The sequence below is a fragment of the Falco cherrug genome, chromosome 8 (assembly GCF_023634085.1).
Source record: "Falco cherrug isolate bFalChe1 chromosome 8, bFalChe1.pri, whole genome shotgun sequence".
NCBI lineage: Eukaryota > Metazoa > Chordata > Aves > Falconiformes > Falconidae > Falco > Falco cherrug.
In genome coordinates, this window is record NC_073704.1 from 10,632,872 (window position 1) to 10,653,960 (window position 21,089).

The 21,089-nt window shown below is 39.8% G+C and overlaps 1 protein-coding gene across 3 annotated transcripts in view; it reads left to right on the top strand.

Annotated features, from left to right (window-relative positions):
- The window catches only part of ERBB4 (erb-b2 receptor tyrosine kinase 4), a 638,535-nt gene that overhangs the window by 445,557 nt on the left and 171,889 nt on the right, over window positions 1–21,089 (top strand). For all 3 annotated transcript variants that reach the window (XM_055719363.1, XM_055719360.1, XM_055719361.1), the window contains exons 6-12: window positions 4,519–4,637; window positions 8,459–8,600; window positions 10,093–10,206; window positions 11,834–11,960; window positions 17,622–17,695; window positions 19,215–19,305; window positions 20,758–20,957. In XM_055719363.1, the coding sequence (XP_055575338.1) occupies window positions 4,519–4,637; window positions 8,459–8,600; window positions 10,093–10,206; window positions 11,834–11,960; window positions 17,622–17,695; window positions 19,215–19,305; window positions 20,758–20,957 (867 nt within the window). The remainder of the gene's footprint in view (window positions 1–4,518; window positions 4,638–8,458; window positions 8,601–10,092; window positions 10,207–11,833; window positions 11,961–17,621; window positions 17,696–19,214; window positions 19,306–20,757; window positions 20,958–21,089) is intronic.

The window sequence follows — 21,089 nt, forward strand, 5'->3', positions numbered from 1 at the left end:
CCAGCAACTCAGATCAATCAGGATAACCTAGCATTTTTGCTTGGAGCCAGCATCTTTAATTAAAATCCTTGTATTTCTCTAATAATTTTGCATGTTCGTAAGACTTCTTCATTGATTTCAGTTACTTCCCATTTTTTCCATTGTGACATAACTCCCAACATAATTAATGAATAAGTGAAACAATAAGAGAGACTAATTAATTGCACACATGTATGAAGTGCCCATTACACCCTGTTTCCAACACAGTTTATGGCTATATCGCAGTGAAATACTAGTAGAGGTTGACAGTCACTGTTCCACATTCCCCCAGAAACCCATCCCAGCACATGGCATGCTTTCTCAAGATATTGGTGTTTGCCACTCTCCTTTGCTGTCCTGAACCTGAGTGTGATAGTTCTTTGCAGCTGAATCCTCAGATCTCTTGGGATCCCACAAACTGTCAGCAGGCATCAGGGTGGGTAGTTGTCCTGACCCTCAAGAATGTGGTTTGAAACTTGTGGCCTCAGCTGCAATTAGTGAAGGTTATCCTTACAGTTATGCTGGGTGAAGAAATGAGTATCTGGCACCTAAAATGCCTCTGGGGTCTCAGCCCAGAACTCCTGGATCTCATGTGTGTGTCTGGAACTGTGTGATGTGGGGGGTCCTGATCACCCCTGTCTATCAGCTCCCCTGTGAACAGACTCCACACTAGGTAGCAGGAGGAAGAGGTTGTTGCTCCACTCTTCTCTCAGCTTGCGGCAGAGTTCCTCTCATTTGATGCTGCCTGTTTGTAGCTGCTGCCAAGTTCCCTGCCATCTGTCCCCACTCTCTTCTAAGCAACTTCTTGAGCCACATGTCCCCTCTAGGAGCCGCCCACCAACATTCATCAGCCTGAACATACAGTTTGATATTTTGGGTGATATTTACCTTTACATTTCCCTCTTTTAGATAGGTCCTGAGTCACAGCTATAAAATCACTTCATGGTATTTGGGGGAAAGTTTTGGGAGAAAAGGCTTACTGTCTTTTTAAACCATTGCAGATGTGTGCATTTTCTGTAGGGTTACCACATGATAATGATTGCAGAAAGCTGAACTGTTGAGTTAACGTTGATTGGAATGTGAACAATCAGATTGTTTCAGGACTTCATACAAGACATTGTTGTGTTTGTTTTGGTTTGGGGAAAACCCTTCATTGGAAACTGTCTTGAATATGAGTCCTTAAAAATATTCAGAGCCCACTAAGCTTTTTTCTGTCTCCGTACAGGGTGCCACTGAAGATATCTGACAGGTCCTCCTCAGAGCTGGACCCTCAATAGCAGTTATAATGCAAATACAGCATGCAATGAACCAGAAGATAAATACAGTATGTCATGGCCTTTTCCTAGAATGAAATGTTGGCATTTCTGTTGGCATTGTTTGCTTTCCCAGCAAAATAAACAATTAGGGAAGAACAGCAGCAAACCCTTCCTAATAGTAACTTTTGCAAACCACTTTATAACTTCCTAGTCTTCAGGAAAACTCAAAATGCTCCCTATCCTGAACAGCATGGCAGAGGCCTTCATTAAGCTGGTGCCTAATCGTAAGCAGAGTATACGTTTTGAAGGTGTTCTGTTTAAGTATTGTGCTGAAAAGGGGGCCATATCCCCCCAGGGCAGCCTTGCTGCAGGGGATGTTCTTGGTTTTTTTGGAAGAGGAAACATGCTCTGGAATAAATTGTAGTCATTTCTTAAAAAGGTAGGGTTTGTTTTTTTTTTTTTAAAAAAAAAAAAAAAAACAAAAACTACAACACCTGTAACTTTATACGTTGCAAAAGCCTTACTGTGGGGCTCTAGAGGAGGGTGAAGAATTCGGATGATTTTGTGCTAGCCTAATAGTGCAAAAACTGCTGAAAAGCTGTCAGTAAATTGCTTAAATCCATTGGTGGTGTTGGAGCTTGCTCTCCACCACTGTTAAAATTATGCAGCCTAGGGCTCACTATAAATAATAGCTTGTGAGGTGAGAAGAAGACCGTGCCTCTTTTAAACGTGCCAGGGGTGGTCAGTGTGGTTTATGGGTGCGGACACCAGGCATGGCGGACGCAGGCCTCCCCTCCCCTTGAGGCAGAGGATTCGCCTCCTCAGGGCCTGGTTTTGGGGGGCAGTGGTGGAGGGCTCCCAATACCTCTTGCGGCTGTTGGAACAGGCCATGCTGCCAGGCCTCGGCCTCTTTGCCCTTTTAAAAGTCTGCCAGGTGATAGTAGACATCTTGGCCCACTCTCTACAGCAGCTGGCATTGAGGTAAATAAATTATAATTTATTTAATTACCTGGCTCCTGCTAATTGTCTGCACAGAGGTGCTTTACACCAAAACTTCCTAAGTTTAAAGAAAGCATTAACTTGCTGTGGAACAACAGTGAAAAATGCTTTTTAACAGCATCCTGCCAGTGAATATATTTTTTTTTTTTTTAAAGAAAAAGGAAATATGCTACTGGTGCACTGCAATTTTTTAGGATGTGACAGGTGGGGTGGTCATGGTGAGGGGAACGCAGACACTGCACCCTCTGTCTGTTGAACCTTCTGGAAGGGGGCACTGAGCATGCTCAGTGGCGGGGCAGCCATTTTAGTGCCCGCCATGCTGCTGCAGCCATTTTAGTGCCCGCCATGCTGCTGCCGTGAGGAACAGTTTGGTACATGGGTGTGTGGCCTTTTGGGGTCTGTCCTTCCGCTGCCTGTGGTGACACTAGCTAGCGAGGCAGAAAGTGGTGGCGGAGGAGCAGTCATTTTAAAAAATGAGGTATGTGTGGTGAGGAATGTTTGGTGTGTAAAAAGGAGGCAGAGCATTTGGATGATGCCCCCTTGGCTTGGGGGTTACTCCCTGTCTGAGGAGTGACACAGGTAAACAGAGAGGGTTTGGGTCACAGAATGGAAGGAAATGAATGTCATTTGCTTCTGTGCCTCTGAACTGATGGAGGGAGCCTCTGGCAAATAGGGTCCTCTATCAAGTCAGGATAAATCTGTGCTTCGGCTCCCTTTGAGGTCAAAGCAGGTGGTGTACAGTCCATTGCAAATCAAGGCACTATGGACCAGTTTCTGAACTGGCAGAAAACAGTATACAGTCACTGACTAAACGAGGTCTTCAGTCATTTTCATGACGTAAGACTGTTCCTATCAGCTAATGGTATGGTGGTGGCATACTGCAACATATGTTCTGCTTAACATATGTCACTGTTTCATATATCTGCCTTAATGGTTATCAATACTGTTACTTAAAAAAAGAAATCCTTTAAATCTGTTTCTTTAGCTCTGTTGACAGCAAATGCATTTACAGAAATTTCTCTTATTCCTTAAATTAGATTGCATAAGGCATGAAAGTGTTTTCTGTCTGGGGGTTTGCCTCTGGTATCAGCAAGATGGTATTACTCTGAAAGTGCATCACTTTATTCTGTAGATTATAAATGATGATTCTCTTTGGTTATTTACATTTTTATGTCCTAAATAAATACTCTGTATATCAAGAAGCTTTGGCATTACCTTAAGTATTTCTGGCAAGTAGTGCAGGGAATTTGGTTTAGACAATACTTATAAAGGAGTTACCAATAAATTAAATAGTAGAATTGAGCAGAAAATTGGGTGGAATTTTGTGTTCTCTGGCTTCTTGGAAAGTGTTTTCTGTAGAGAAGTAGTTAAATGCTTTTAACAAAATAAATGGTAAAGGTTAATTACAGAAGTGTAACGTCCCTGCTTTTATCAAAAGACAGCTGACAGCACAGCTTCCTGGCATTCTGTATGTGCTAGCTGGTATAGTCCTGCAGATAACATTAATTTCTTTTTCCATAAAATAAAGATAGAGGCTATAGCCAAGTGAGGGGAGGAAGGTGCTCCACTTGTTGACCATTCTTTGCACAAGGCTAAGCCCTGAGGTACAGTAGTGTGGTACCACTTAAATCACTCTGCTTTCCAGTTGGTAGAATATAGTTGTATCCCTGTGAATGGAGGCTGGATTGTGTTACTTAGAAAAGGTAAGTGGTGTTTCCAAATGTGTTCCAATCTACAAGTTGTATTCTGTTTTTTTTATCTCATTGCCTATTTGTCAAACAGATTGCCATCAAGAACAGCATTTGGCTCTGAGATTGCTGGCCTTACTCTGAATTTCACTCATTTACTCAGTGTTGCTGTTCTTCATGGTGGGAAAACTCACATGGAACTGATGAGCTCTTCTGTTATTTTGTGGGGGTTTTTTTCATAGGTTTCCATCAGCTGTTTACAAAAGCTGGTAATTTGAAAATAACATTCTATCTGAAACACCCAAATATCCAAGGATAAGAGCAAACATCTTAAAAATCCTTCCTCTGCAGTCCTTGAACAACATGTATGTTTCTGAATAGGATATTGTGAAGGATTCGAGAAGATACGAGTGGCCAGTACCATTGAAGCAATTGCCTTAAAACTTGAGGGTTTTTTTCGGTATGCTGTTTTGTTTGTTGTTTTCCTCAGTGTGCAGCTGGAGAGCTCTCTCCTTGGTTCTGATTCTGACATGACAATTTTTCCTGCCTCCTCCTAGTAACGAAGACAGTGTGTGCAGAGCAGTGTGATGGACGGTGCTATGGGCCCTACGTCAGTGACTGCTGCCACCGGGAATGCGCTGGAGGCTGTTCTGGACCTAAAGACACTGATTGCTTTGTATGTGTGAGATTTCTCATTTTTCTTGTTCCTGGCAGTCACTCTGCAAATTCTTAATGCTTTAATCTGTGAAATTCGCAGTTTTGTCCCTTTTAATGTATTGCATGCACACTCCCAGATTTACACTGCAAATTTTAGCATTTAATATTTTTTTGCATTATATTAACATCACTTATCTACTTAATATTACCCATTAACAGATTTATGAGATTTGTAAATACAGATTGGGAACCATTAATATGCTAATCTCTGTGATTTTTATCTTTTGCTTTTCTAAAATTAACTTTTAGAGGTGATAGGGAATTTTAGAAGTATTTATCATTACATTTGAGCATGGCTTTTATTACTGCTGTATGTGCTTTTTATTTGAAAGTCAAGAATGCAATTTAGCTTCTCTGTGAAAGGTGTTCCCTATTACTGCCAGACCTCATTTAAATTCAGCTTTTTTACTGGGCATGCTTCTTAGTGGAGATGGAAGGAAAGTGGTTTCCAAAATACTCTACCTCAAATGCATGCTACTATGTGTCCTTGAGATGAGAAGAGAAAAAGCTAACTTTTTTCCTTAAAAATAATAGACAATCTGAACATGCAGGCATTTTGACAAATTGTCTTGTTTGTAGTCTTTTATTTATAATTGTGTAAGCAGCCTCAGAATCCAACACTGATCTTTTTTTTAAAAAAAAAGTGTAGCTCATCACACTGGATTCCAGAGACAAGTTTTGCTAATGTTTTCAGGGGAAGCAAACCTAGGCCTAAAGAACCATAGAACTTGAATGTGCATAGAGAGTTGGATTTTCAAAGGTACCCAAGTGATTGAAGAGACAAATATCTACAATGTTGAGTAGGCTCCTCTTAAAGTCTGTCAGATAGGATTTGGAGGAGGGATCTTATGGTATGGAAAATTGCAGGTGTGTAGGAGATGGTAGTGTAGGCAAGTGAATCATAATGAACCAGGAAAAATGAATGTTTTCCTGGCTGGACCTAAAACTTGCTCTCTGTTCAGTTAAAATTTGATAGTGGTAGGTGTTGTCCTTCAAAAACTCATTCTAAATGCTATTCTTTCATTGCTGATGAAATGCAGTGATGGTCTGACTTAACTGCTAACAGGTTTTAATAAAGCTGTTCTTTGTGGCTGGGGCTTTGCACAAGTAGGTATTCAGCACACAAGCACACAACTCACTGGAAGTTCTGTGTTGGCTTTGAACTAAGGAGATGGGGAATATAACATTTTTTCCTGTGTCAAGTACAATCTAAATAAGAAAAGGAAAGAGAAAAAAATGCAGTTATTATTCCCGTATGACTGTTGAGGAACATCCTCAAAGATGATGTGTTGATGTGTGTCCATTTTAAAAGGTTAAGGACAAGTTATTTGCAGCATAAGTTCTGTAATACTGCATTCTGAAAGAAAATGAGTTTGACTGACTGAATTATGGCAGTTATGGAAATATGTATGCTAAAAATCAACTAGTATGTTTGTTCTGATCCAGCAGAGAAGCACCCAGGGCTTTATTCTCATTCACTTCTAGCCCAAGAGCAATGTAAAAGAAATTCAGCAGGGGTCTGGCAATTTTCAGGACTAGTCATTACTTGCTTAGAACACACTGGGTGAAAAGTGTAACCCTTTAGGCTATAGACAACTGTGCTTAGCTTTCAGCTGAGATACAGAACTTTGGGTTTTTTTCTCTGTGTATCTTCCAGTGCTTTCATCACAAATTAGTGGCATTTAGCACCAAATGCTAGAAGTTTGCATATATTATCGAAGTAATTACAAATGTATACAAAGCATTATAGTCATAAATTAAAAGTTCCCAAATCTTCTAGATGAGTTTTCCTGAGAAGTGCCATCTCTCCAGAGAGTGTTGGTGTGCTTTACTTTATGAATTTGCTAAACCTTTATCAGAGGATTGTCATGTACGTCATAGAGAACCTTTAAAGTCAACAGCAGATGTAAAAAATGTGTGAGAAAACGAACTATATTAGTATTCATTAATAAGCAAAAGTACAGTTTATGAAGCATTACAAATCCTTTAGCATATTATGGCAGCTTGCAACAGCATCTTCTTGTAAATATGGTTTTAGTATTTCTAGATAAAATTAATCCATCCTCCTCCATATGGTGCCATACAATCATTTGCATATTCAGTTCTAAAAGCAAGACAATAATCATCCAACATAACTGCAAACAAACATGCTAAAACAAAGTTCTAGAGATGTTCTTATCTTGCATTCAAAACCAAACTGGATCTAAAATTTGAAATTCATAGGAGGGCCTGGTTGAGTGCCCAGTGGCACCAGAAAAGTAATAAACCCTGTTCTTTGGACTTCCCATCCCATCCAGTTCTTAGTAAAGAAGTAACTGACTGTATTTATCTTTCTAAGGGGAAATAAACCCCAACTGGTTCTGTGAGAAATTGACTGGTTTTGTAATATGCATTTTCAAGAACCAGAAAAGACAGAATCAGCAGTTTGGCTTAGCTCATGCTTCATATAGGACAGTGCCTTCATCGTGGAAGTCCTGTTTGTCCCTTTGAGCAGCAAATTTTGTCCTTCTCCCTTGGTTACATTATTAGCCTCTCCCTTCTGAAATCTTCAGACCTGACAAGTAACCTCCCTCAGTCCTGCTGGTTCTGATCTGGGTAGAGATAAGGACTGTTAATAAAAGCAGCAGAGCAATCTTTTTCACTCTTCTTTCAGTCCCTGCCCTGGAGGCGAGGAGACGAGACAGGACACACATGTTGGTATATTTATTGACTCTATAAAGATTCAAAAGCACCTGTATTTTTTAATCCTTCTGGAAAATAACAGAAGGATTCATCCCTAGACTAAAACTTCTAAAGCAAAACCTGCCTTCTGGAAGACAGGTTAGTGGGGAAGCAGAATCCAGTCACAGTGGTTGCTTAACTGCTAGAGGGATCCAAGCCAGGCTACAGCTTTCATATTCATAGGAAATTCGACATTTATGGTATGCTTTGTGGCTATTACTCCAACAGCATATTATAAACTGTGGTTAAAACCACAGACATGATGTGTGGTGATAAGGAATGTAAAAATCAGTGGGGGTTTTCTATGACTAATTATCAGCCTTGCATGGTCAATTATTTTCCCTGCATACCGTTACTTCCCTTATCCACACAGTTGCCTCTTCATTTGTCAGGGCCCTGTCCTCTGTCAGCTGTGGGTGGCTGAGCTTGAATGTTAAGTGATACAAAGTCCTATTTTCTTTTCTCAGTGTGTGAAGCAACTGACCTTGTTAAACTTGCCACTTAGGGAAATGACCCCCTCCTGTGCTAGCTCAAAAGAAGTTCTTACCCCTCTGCTTTCTAATTGGGAATTTCAGTTTTTAGCTGGACCATGGACTCATGCTGTAAGAAATCTAAAGGTTGGACCTTTGAAAAAGTCATTAGCATTTGTTTAGACTGACTATGATGAATAGCTGTTCACTTATGGCAGTTTTAGAATGTTCTATCAAGTTGTGAATTAGTTGATTGCTAGTCGTAACAATAGCTATGAAACAAATTACGGTTGTCATATGTTTTTGTAGGAAGTGCTGTAACAGTCAACTGTTTCAAATTAAGGGGGCTCAGTAAGCCCCCTTTTATAAGTCATGTATTTGCCAAGATCCTAGCAAGAAATCTAAGTAGCCAAAATGAAGCTTGGATAACTATCATGTTCCTTACTGTTGCAGCAAGCTTGAACAATCAAGACTGTATTAAAAAAAAAAAAAAACAAACCCAAAAAATCCCAAACAACAGAAAACACCAAACATACCAGAAGCAGCTATATGATTTAATTTAATTTTTTTTTTCTTCCTTGTTTTGCAGGCCTGTATGAATTTCAATGATAGTGGTGCATGTGTCACGCAGTGCCCCCAGACTTTTGTATACAATCCTACCACCTTCCAACTGGAGCATAATCACAATGCCAAGTACACCTATGGGGCTTTTTGTGTCAAAAAGTGCCCACGTAAGTGCTGTGTTAGCTGCCTTTTCCTGCAGTGATGGCAAGTTCGAGTTGCATTTCAGGAGCCTTACAAAGCAATGAGAGAATGAGAGCTAAGGACTTACTGCAGTATCCCAAATCACTCCATACATGATTCCTTGCAGCCTGGAATAACTCAGTCACGTGTTAACAAAAGGCTGTGACATTCTGGGTTGCTGATGCTTCCCAAGCATTCCTATACTATAGTAATTTTCTTAAAGAAAGGGAATTCACTAGATTTCTGTTTTCATGACCACCACTTTGTACATATGTGCTTTAGATCAGCATTTGTAAATTTCCAAATTAATTGTTAAAATAGTGGGATTGTAAAAGGGTGTAAATTTCTGTTTCAAAAACATAACAGTCCCCCACCAATACTTCCTGGCACCAGATGCTTTCATTATAGTGATGCCCTTTTTTTAACTTGGAATAATGATGATTTGATAGAAAGTTGCCACAAATATTTTCCAAGCAGTTCTGTCTCAACGAGGAAAAGCCATGCAATACTGACAACAATGCAGTCTTAAAACTCTGGGGTAAAATTAGAGGGGAAGAGGGAGTTAAAAAAAGACTAATCCCATGCATGTAAAAAACACATGCTTCTGAGATACCAGACAGATGATGATAAGTAACGAAAAAAATTGGGGGGTCATTGCTTACATAGTCTTTGATACTGATGTTTTAGTTAGAAAGAAAAATATGGGGGACAGTATTCTTGCTCTCCCTTTCACTCCCACCAAGGTTTACAGTTCTGTTGTGCACCAATTATTTTATGCATGAACTACATATAAAAGGATAGGTAATCTGTCATAAATGGAACCATAATTGAACCCAAACCAAAATCCAGATTTTGAATCTCCGTGGAGAAGTTCAGACTGACAGCAGGCTGAGGCTGTCAAGGCTTAGTTCTGTCTGTAATAGTGGTGGATATTTTGAAGCAAGAATTTTTTACAAAACTTGTATACCATACACTACTTAAGGGATATGATTCTTTGTCCAAATACTTTGCTGAAATTTATTTTTTTCCCTTTCTTGACAGTATTAAACATTCAGTTAGGTAGGATCAGTCTATATCCTCTTTGACAGTTGTTTTACAAGGCAAAATTGAAATACTTGTCATTGTCTTGTGCAGTGTTTTGTCCCAGATGTATATATTTGTATGAATTTGAAAGAGACAGGGAGGAGCATCTTGTTTTATTTCTCTCCGATTATTGTAGCTTTTTTACTACAAATAATAGTAAAACCAAATTGGGGGAGGAGGGGAGATCAGGCTTGACAATTCCTGGACTGTTTTAAGTCTCCAAAAACATGCCTAATTTGCTTACTTCTACACTTCTAAAAACACTGAATATTAAATGTTAATGTAAATTGCTGAGGTAATTAATAATAAGCATTGACACAGAGTCCAAAACCATGTGTCCTGGTACTATTTAGTTTAGTGGTTCATTTTCTGCCAATATTTTCTTTTTCTTTTCAGACAACTTTGTGGTAGATTCTAGCTCTTGTGTCCGTGCATGTCCGAGCTCCAAGATGGAGGTTGAAGAAAATGGTATTAAGATGTGCAAGCCCTGCACAGACATTTGTCCTAAAGGTAGGCAGTAGTTCAGTATTATTTTCTTGAATATAGTCTGTGCTGTAGTAGAGCAGAGCAGGGTGTTATTGTGGCAGGAAATACACTTCATGAGTATGTTGTAGAATATTAGTAGCCTTTGGGTACCCACAGAACTTTGAGATATGTAGGCTCTGTTTGAATTATATACAATAGAATGAAAATTTGTTATGTTGTAATGGTAATATAACCAAACCAATCACTTTTGTTTAGATAAAAATGAAAGGGATTTCTCTGTTGGTTTTAGAGAAATCTGAAAGTATTCTTTATTATGTTATTTTAATGACAAGTATTTCCTGGAGGTATTTTAGAGCTGCCCTTTTGTCATTCCGAAAGGGGCATACTAAAGCCCTGGCTGCAATGTATGGTATGTCTCATACCTGTCAGTACAACTTTATGTTTCCATTTATTTCCTGTTTTTTAAATCTTTCTGTTTTCCTAGAATCTTCTACCTCCTTTCTAAGTGTCTAAAACATGGATTAGAAGTTTTTCAGTGATAGTGCTGTTGAGAAGACTGAAATCTATAAGTTACTTTGCTGTCCCAAGCTCCACTAAGGAGACTTCCTGCTCCCTGCTTTAAGGTCTCACTAGCAAAGCATCATCAGTTTTCCCTTGTGGGCTTATGCCAAATTTCAGTCCTAGTGGAAGCCATATCTGGAAGAAAATGCACAATGAAGCTACTAAAAAACTCTGTGAATCAACAGTCATTCCACATGGCTGAAACAGTCAAACACAGAGATCTCTGCCAAAGTAGGGTACTGACATGCTGGATTTTTAGTGAAGTCAATGTCCAGCCCTTTAACCTAATTGCACTAAATAACTTTTTAGCTGGATAGGTAGTTTTATGCATTAAAAGACACGCATAGTGTTCCTGTCGAGCTCCGTAGCCTTACTCTGAGGAGTAAAGTTATCACGTGTTTGTAAAAGATTCAGGTGTACTGCTGGTAGTTGCCATTAGAGGAGCCCAGTTAGGGACACAGGTTTCATTACATGATGGAAGTCATGAAGGATTTGTTCCTGGATGAATCATGTGTCCCAGAAAATGCAACTAAATTACATAGAAAGGCTACTCAGAGAAGTTTCCTCACTGGGTACCAAAGTTTCTCCAGGCCCCAGCAAGTTCTTTGTTGGGTTAGTGAGTAAAGAATTATTTTTATGCCCTTTCTAAATGACCTTATGGCATGTGAATGGTTAAGTTCACAAATCCACCGGAGCAAAGGGGACCTCTTGTGCTAGCAGTCAGGACCCCTCAGGTTCTGCAGTAAGTAGTGCACAAATAAATGGCATGGCCACCAGGCTAGTCTGAGCTAAATTATCAACCGTCTGTTTTCAGCTGGCTTGAGTGGGATTTAGTGTGGTTCATACTGGCCTTTAGATCCCACGTGAAATACCTGTGTGCCAAAATGTCCTTCTGTGGCAGGCACTTTAGCTTATTGTTTGTTTTAAATCAGCACATGCTTCTTTGGGACTATGGGTAAAGGGTGCCATTTTGACACCTCTGTGCTGCTTTATCTCTGAAAAAAATGAAGACTCTTGTCTAGAAGGCCAACATGTTCTGATTTAGTAATTGTATTTCCTAGTTCTTTACACAAACTCCTTGTTTTGGCAGCATGTGATGGCATTGGAACAGGGAGTTTAGTGTCAGCTCAGACAGTGGATTCCAGCAACATCGACAAGTTCATAAACTGTACCAAGATCAACGGCAACCTTATCTTCCTTGTTACTGGGATTCATGGGTAAGTGACAAAATGTTAAGACGTTATGTGATGGTGCCAGCTGAAACAAATTGCATCCACCTCTTAATGGTGGCTGCAGCCTTCTTTTACGGAATAGCAGACGCAGGAGAAAGTAGTTTTCTGCCTTCCATTATGAAGGAACCTTACCTTGATTCTTATGATTCAGCCTGTAGGAAAAGGAAGGCTGTTTGTGCCAGAAAGAAGAGAGAGCTGTGATCTTATGTTACGAGATCCTTGCTGCTGGCTTAGAATAATGGCTGATTAGAGAACAGAAGGGAGAAAGGAAAGTTACCTTCCTTTGGGTTGTTTCTAAATTTTGTTTGACCAGCAGTCTAAGGTGCAGAATGTGCAGAGAGAGTGTCTCACCTAACATAAGTTGTCATAGCCTGGGTGGCTGTCACTGCATATACATGCAAAAAAGCTGCCCTCTTTTTAATCAGTTTTAAAGCATGTATTCCAGTTTCAATTGCAGCGATAGTGGATTTAAATACCAGCGAGTTTTGTGTATTTTGGTTTAAATATGGCTATATATTGAATAAGTCTTCATAACAGTTAAAGATGTGGAGGTACAGAACCAGTATTTGAAAGTCTCATCAATGTCTCCTTCTAAAGAAAGATGTAGAAGCCAGGCAACTAGTGCCTTGCTGTTTACTGTTTGGTGCAGTGTGTGTTTGCAATTGTAGCAAAGGTGAATGCGTGGTGCAAATGCTGCAAGGGTGGGATGTGTCCAGGGAAGACAGATATTCTCTGTTCTGATGGTCAGGTGAGGTCATCTGATGCAACTAGCCGCTTTCTTGCATTGTATTCTTTCTGTCATTAAGAGAACAAGCATATGATTGTGTCTTCTTACTAACTCAAGCCTTCATGTTGTAATCAGTTGTGGCAAATTATATGTGACACATAGGTATTTTTGGACCTATTAAAATGATCAAAATCCTCAAAATATACAAATAAGATTAAACCCTTTTGCCCCTTTGTTGCAGTAAGTAGGCAGATATTTTGTGGTGCATTAACAGTGTAAAGTACTCAATTGCTTCGACCACTGCGTAGGCTTCAAATTTTCACTTGCTTTTTAGGTTCCTCAGAGCTTTCAACACTCTTTGCAACTGGTTGTCAAGATTTGATATCTTAAATACAGTTCCCAAACCAGCTCCATGTTTGCAGCTCTGTGGTGTAGCAAAAACGTGATTAACTGAACATCTGCAGATTGATCTGTAATGGAATTCTGGCATGAGTAGTGCCATCAGATTTTTCTTTAGTCTTTCTATAGATTGTGATATGTTTAGATTATATTCTGAGGTGCTTGACACTAGGTTGCTGGGCTCAAATTTCCCTGCTAGGTGAGGTGGAAAGAAATTACTTGTTTCCTTGTTTTGATATAGTGATTGATTGTAATGCTTCACCTGCAGCTTTACTCCAGCCATGAGAAAGACGGTTGAAAATCCACTTCAGTGGGGCCCTAGAGCTCAGTGATTCTCAAAAGGCCAGAAATGTGAGCTTTGACTGTGTAGCTGGTTTCATCTCTCCAGCAGCGAGTGTGAAAGGTTAATGTAGCATAGGGAGGAAGAAGGACTTTGGTTCAAGCGGTTTAAGGAAACGCTGCTTCAAACTTGTTGAACCCTGGGAGAAGGTCAAACAAGAGTCAGTGCTCAGGTCATCATTCTTTCTGATCTGGGCAGATGACCAACTGTGAGGCTGGATGTAAATCTGTATAGATCTCACAGGACAGGAAGTACCTGGTAAATGCAAGACAAGCAGCTAGAGGACACGAGCAATTCTGTGTGGATTATTCCAGTGCACTACATTAAATGTAATTTTGAGTATTAGAACTGCTTTTATTGCAAAAGTTGTATTAGCGGCAAAGTTAGGAGATGAGTATTCGTCTGAAAATTATATAAATTACAGACTATAAAAGCAGAGGGTTAAAATATTTTGTTCTAATAGAATAATACAAACCTAGGACATGTAATGTTGAAACTATAGCACTTTGTCTCTAATTCTTTATGAAGAAAACTCATTCCAAGGAATCTTAAGAAGACACTGAGTTCTGCAATCCTAATTTTTTCCACAGCATAAATTATAGCAGTAGGTATTCAAAGAAGAGAAGAAGATTTGAGAATTAATTAAAATAACTTTATATTTCTGGAACAGCTTTTTGTTTAAAATTTCTGTTACATCTTGCAAATCAATAATACAGAAAGGAAATTAAAAAAATGACACTAGCTGTACAAGTAGTTCGTTATATAAATTGATAGTAGAGAGCAACAACAAGAATACATTGTTTCCACTCCAACTTGTAGTTAAACTTCTGTTACAGATTTGTTTACTCAGAGTAAACTGCCGCTTTTAAAGAACGAATTTTCACTGTTTCAAATTTTAGGGACTTAAAGTCGAGCTCTCTGTGGGGAATTGAAAGATTATTTGTAGTGGCAGAAAATAACTTCAGTGAAAAATGCTGAGTGGATTTTTTGTGTTTGTCCTCATTGGGAACTGTGCTATTACAATTGATCCTGTCATGTTTTTGATCCTGTGATTCTGTAGCCTGTCTTTCCCTTTCCTTAGTACTTGAACTTCAACTCTTTGTGAATTTGTAATAACTTACATTAAAACTGTATATATAATTATGAATTGATTTTAGGCAGAATTATTTATAGTAGTTGATATATAACTTAGATAGTTATGAATTGGCTTTAAGTAGTGTCCAGAAAATAAGTGGGATGACGGTAGACCTAAATTTCGGTGAGGCAGTAGTACTCATTCTTCTAAGGTAAAGCTCTGCTGAAGTGTGTGGATAAGGTGATCTTCATTAGAATACATAGCTGCTGCCTGGGACAGAAGGCACGCTGGCTGGGAAATGGGTGGGACCTGTATAGGTCGGGTGCAGCCTTCTTGCTACTGTTTTCTTCTGGTTGGGGTGTGTAGTGAGTTTGCATGGCAAGGTCTTGGTAACTGGGGGGGCGGGGGGGGGGGGGGCTACAGGGGTGGCTTCTGTGAGAAAATGCCAGAAGCTTCCCCCGTGTCCAGTGGAGCCAAAGCCAGCCAGCTCCAAGACAGACCCGCTGCAGGCCAAAGCTGAGCCCATCAGCAACGGTGGTAGCACCGCTGTGATAGCATATTAAGAAGGGGAAAAGAAAAATGTACCTGCGCCAGCAGAAGAGAGGAGTGAGACTATGTGAGAGCAATAACTCTGCAGCCCCCAGGTCAGTGCAGAAGGAGGGTCAGGAGGTGCCCCAGGTGCCGGAGCAGAGATTCTCCTGCAGCCCCTGGTGAAGCCCACGGTGAGGCTGGCTGTGCCCCTGCAGCCCAGGGAGGTCCGCGGTGGAGCAGATCCCCACCTGCAGCCTGGGGAGGAGCCCACACAGGAGCAGGGGGATGCCTGAAGGAGGCTGTGACCCAAGGGAAGCCCAGGCTGGAGCAGGTTTGCTGGCAGGACTTGTGACCCCGTGTGGGACCCAGGCTGGAGCAGACTGTTCCTGAGGGACTGCGCCCTGCAGCAGGGACCCTCGCTGGAGCAGTTAATGAAGAGCTGCAGCCCGTGGGAAGGACTCACGTTGGAGAAGTTCACAGAGAACTGTCCCCCATGGGAGGGATCCTGCACTGGGGCAGCAAGAAGGAGCAGCAGAAACAGCAAGTGATGAACTGACCGTAACCCCTATTCCCCTGCGCCACTCAGGGGAAGGAGGTAGAGAAATCAGGAATTAAGTTAAGCTTGCAAAGAAGGAAGGGGTGGGAGGAAGGTGGTTTTTTTCTGATTTGATTACTAATAAATTAAATAAATTTTCCTCAAGTCAAGTTTGTTTGACCCATGATGGTAATTGCTGAGTGACCTCCCTGTCTTTATCTCAACCCACGAGCCTTTTGTTATATTTTCTCTCCCCTCTCCAGTTGAGGTGGGGTGTGATAGGACAGTTTTGATGGGCACCTTCGTTTAGCCAGGGTCAAACCACCACAGGGTGCTAAAAATCCAGGCTGCCTTCTGCTAGTGTCACTGCGTGTGAAGGGGTGGGATATACCAAGGAGAGCTGTAGTTTAAAGGATGGACAGCCCCAGCTAGCAGCAAATGCTACCTCCTTCCTTACCACACCCCTGTGACTTGCAGCAGGAACAAGAAGCCCTCAGTGCTCACCGCTTTTTATCTTCCCTTTAGCTGTCCATCTCCAGTTTCACAATGAACTGAAACTCTCATTCTTGGAGCTGTAAAATTCAGCTGTGCTTGTTCTACTGAAAAATCCTGGCTCTGCTAGTAAGAAGGGTAGAAGATGACTGCATTGTTCTACAGTTCTATATATTGATAAAACTTATCACGCATTTGGCTGTTTAAGGGGTTTAAATGTTTAATTGTCCTCCATTTTATTTTTATTTCTTTACCCTTGGTTACCTTATTGTGAACCCTGAATAAATTAATGGGCAATTATATTTGTATCTTTAAAGACTACTTTAACTTATCATTTGGAAGTGAAATTCAGCAACCTCATGTTTATTACATGCAAGGGTCTTTTCTTTTTTAGTAATAATGCATTTTAAAAACAAAGTGCTGTGTTTCTCTTGTGTAGTCAAAACTTGTTATCTAGTTTGCTGAGAGCACCATATTGTTAAAATTTAGTGTATAGGATACTTCTGTGGTCCACTGGGCTTCATGTTAAGATTCAAGATCTCATTGTGTTGCTGCTAACCTGGGGTCACCTCCAGGATGGTTAGAAGTGACCCCATCAGTCTGTTACCTCATAGACTTGTGAGGCCTGTCCCCAGACAGCCTAGTTGATTATCTCTCTGTTCCAATTCCAAGAATTATGTCCCTTGAAAAGCAGAAGGAGGAGAGATGGAAATGCATGCTCCAAATTTACTGAGGGTGTTTTCTACCGTCTGAAAATGCACAAAAATACCATAATACAGCATTTACAGAAGGATTTTTAAAGGATTTTTGTTTGGATTAGGCTTCTAGTTGGCTTCTTAAGTAGCTAGAAAGTCTTTACTCCTTTAAAATTAAGGGGGGGGGGGCAGGTAATCACTAAATGATGGCACTCTCAACATCAAGGCCAGCTTCATTTGTTTACACTGTAGCATATTTAACTTTGAAATTGCATTTGGTGAGAGTATTTCATTACTCGGGTGACAAATTTGCTTGGCAAGGATCTGTGCTTTTTGATGTTCCCCTGTCCAACACCTTCTAAAAAGTGTACCTTTTAATGCCACATGTCAGGAATTGCTGGCATGTTCTTGGTTTTATTTTGCTTATACCTTGTCACTTGTTTCAATAGCGGGTTTGTTAGTCCTGGTAGTACAGTACCACAACTGTACTATTTGAGCTAGTATTCCTTGAAAAAATACTGAAAATTCATCTTTCCTTTAGGGAGGTCACTCATGGTTGTTTAGAAGGCCTTAATTTTCCATGAGCATAAATATTTGCTAAAACATTAATGATTTGAACCTTAAAGCTACTAAGCGCCATTATTTTCCTTCAAGATGACTTGGGAGAAGTTAGCACAGGTTCTGCAGGAACAACAATCTGAAGAAGTTAGAAACAGTCTGAAGAAATCTGGCACATATATTGCCTAAAAGCAAGGTGTTGACCTCCTGAAATATGCATTCTACATGGTATGGCTTTGAGAACCTGATCTTTTTTTACTTAAAGCATCAAATTTTGTGCTTTTAATCTTTCAGAGACCCGTATCACACAATTGCTGCAATCAATCCAGAGAAATTAAACATCTTCCAAACAGTGAGAGAGATAACAGGTAACACACTTCTGATTTCCTATAACCTGAACTTCTCACTTTGCATTTATGGTTGTAATTTGTTGGGTTTTCTAAAGAACACGAGGTGCTTTTTTCTTTACACTCATCACACTGTAATTTTTTAAAAAAATTAATACACAACAACTTTAGTATCTGTTGATATTCACAACTGTGTTGTCCTTTGCTCATGAATACAAAATGTGCATTATGTTTGGGGTACACAAGAATCAGAAGACCAAGACTTTATTGTTAGGTGGGCAATGGGTCTTGGTCCCATGCTGGCAAAGTGGTGAGGAAAATGGTGCTGAAATGTGCGAAACCCTTGTCTTCAACTGAATGCATTTGAAAGACACCTTGGAAAAAACCAGACAAGCCAATCTGGTTTTGCAGCTACTTCTCTTGGTCTGACAGAAGATGCTGCTGCAAATTAGCTTCTGTAATTTAAAGACAAATGTGTAATATGTGGCGTGGTAGTCTTTCCCCTTTGTGACTTTTCATTGGGATCATATAGCTAGAACTCTGTACTTTGTTTTCTTGTATCTTCTTGTTGTTTAACCACGGGGGGAGCAAGGAGGAAGATAGTACAGCTCTGAGTTCTCAGTTGATTGCTGATTATGTATAGATAGGTAAGTGCAAAAAAAAATAATTCATGCACACACAAAAAAATCTTTGGACACTACAGGATGATTGTAGCTGGGTGGATCTCACCAAGTGTTTGGCATTTAAAATTAGTTCTCTCACATGTGCTTCACCTCTCAAAAGTTTTGTGTTTTACCAAACCAGTGGGATTAAAAATGATCTCCCTAACTAATGTCAAAAATAAGCTGGCATCTGAGTGTCTGTAATTTGCCATTCTTAAGCACACTAATTGACAGTCTGAGCTCTACTACTTAAGTGGAATTACCCCTATGTTTAAAGTTGTACAGCATTTCAGTCCAGTACTGAATCAAAATCATAGGGAACTGCACTCTTGTAGAGGTGTGTGTAACACAAAATAAGTAGTCTGACATACTTACGCAGAGAATGCTCTCTGGTGATGAACAGTTCTCACACACACTCAGAAACAAATGCAAGTTCATTGTTCTAGGAAGGTCTTGTCATCTTTTAATGAATCATGATGGGTCCCTCAATTTCTGTCCTATTTCTTTAGCACATTTTAAAACAGAATGTTCTTAATTCAGACAAATCTTCACTTTTTTCTGCTGCTGCTGTTCAGAAGAGGCTAGGAGGCCTTGCAGGATTCCAGCCTGTGTTTACGTTCACCCTCTACTATGGCTTGAAAGTGGATGTAATGCTGCTGTGACAATTCCTCCTTTGCTTTCTTGGGGAAGACAGTGTTGAGCAGACTGATAAATTCAAAGGCATTAGTCTGCAGCATTCATTACCTATTTATTTCTTTTTCTCAAACAAGCACTGTCTTTCGTTTATAGTCTAACACTGTCCTAACTCACGTATGTGATAAAGCAGTCTTTATGGCTGAAGTCATTGACATTCATGTGCTTGCCTTTTTCTCCTTCAGGGTATTTGAACATACAGTCGTGGCCTGAGAATATGACAGATTTCAGGGTGTTTTCTAACTTGGTTACTATCGGTGGAAGAGCTCTCTATAGGTAAGGTACTTCCTCTGTTGATGGAATAATTTTTTATTAGAATTCAATGATTCTTTGTTCAGTAGCACAGAATGCAACATCCTTTGGGAAGGGCATCATAAATTGATACATTTTTTCTGTGTTAACAAGGTACTCATTAACGCTACCTTTGCTAATCAGTTGTTTATAATGGGTAATACCTTTTGAACATAATGATTGAAAAAAAAAAGGATGTCTTGGTTCATTACTGTAGCTATTAACTCATTGTCTGGAAGGTACATTCCATGGTTTAAAATACCTTGTGAATGCGAAACATAACTTAAAATGTAGCAGTAATAGAACCTAGGCCCATTTTCAGGAAGTGTATATGGTTGTGTTTGGAAGTGCAGGCTGATGTGCCCAAAGAACAATGTGGTCTTAAGAAGCAATAAAAGATAACTATATGGGAGAGATACCTTGCAATTGGGGTGTACGTTAGCTTTGTAGTGCCATTTTCACTAGAGAGATTTCCATATGACAGCTCATATGGAATAATTGGTTTGAACAGAAGAAAATGCAGTGAGAAATAATGGGGGAAGCACAAGAAGGTACCTGAACAATATATACAACAACCCCTGGTTTCCTGTTGTGTAAATACCATACATCACTCATGGGGTTCTGCTGCATCTTAAGTAGCAACCCAAGCAGACTATGAATAGCAGAGAAACCTTGAGATTGAATCACAGCCCAACATTCTATTTTGAAGCAGCAATTTTTATTTGTAACAGCTGGAAAACAATTATAATCATTAAAATACAATAACTTAAAGGATGCCCAGAAACTGGATATTTTCTTCACTAATCTGCAGTCATAAAATATGTGCAGTCATTTCTGTGTTACACAGACAATAATTTACCATTCCTTTGATGAAGAAAGGCGATAACCACATATTATAACAAAATAAAAATGAAATGTAGAAAATGGGATGGAAAAATTTCCTTGAAAATAACAATTTCTTCCTGTATTACTAAAATGATATTAATTTGATGCCTGACAGAAGATGTTAATACATTTTACATGACTCTGTCAGTTTGTCCTTAGCATATAAACTCTCATAATGTTAATTCTGTCAAAAAAAAATCTGGATTTTATTCAGTTTCTCAACAGCACTTTATATGAAAAAATATGTTAATTCATGAAATGGAACTAGTTGAGGAGTTCTGCCAGCCCACTTGGCCTAGTGCTGTGAGCATCACAGCTTGTGGTACCACAATTCTTACAGGACTCATAATTTTCTTAGCAAAAGAACTGGATGTTGACTCATAAAATATTTGTGTCACCCTAACATAAAAGTTTTCCTACCAAATTTCAGTATTGTTAGAAAGACCATCTTGACATTAGGAACTAATTCTAGTGGGACATTCTCAACCAGCTCCAATAGGTTCTGCCTTCGAAGCTAATCACTGTTCTCTCTGACTTTTGTTTTCATCACAGTGGCCTTTCCTTACTCATCCTAAAGCAACAAGGCATTACCTCTCTGCAGTTTCAGTCCTTGAAGCAAATCAGTGCTGGCAACATCTACATAACAGACAACAGCAATTTGTGCTACTACCACACTGTCAACTGGACTAGCCTCTTCAGCACACCCAGTCAAAAAACAGTGATTCATCGAAATAAAAAGGCAGAGAACTGCAGTAAGTACTGCTGCTCAGTGCAGATCTTCTTGTCTGGGATTGGCTCACTTCAGGTGAAAATGATACAACTACTGACAGGATGCAGTGCGGTGAGCAGGGCAGAAACTTCACTGGTGTCTCTGAGAGCTCCAT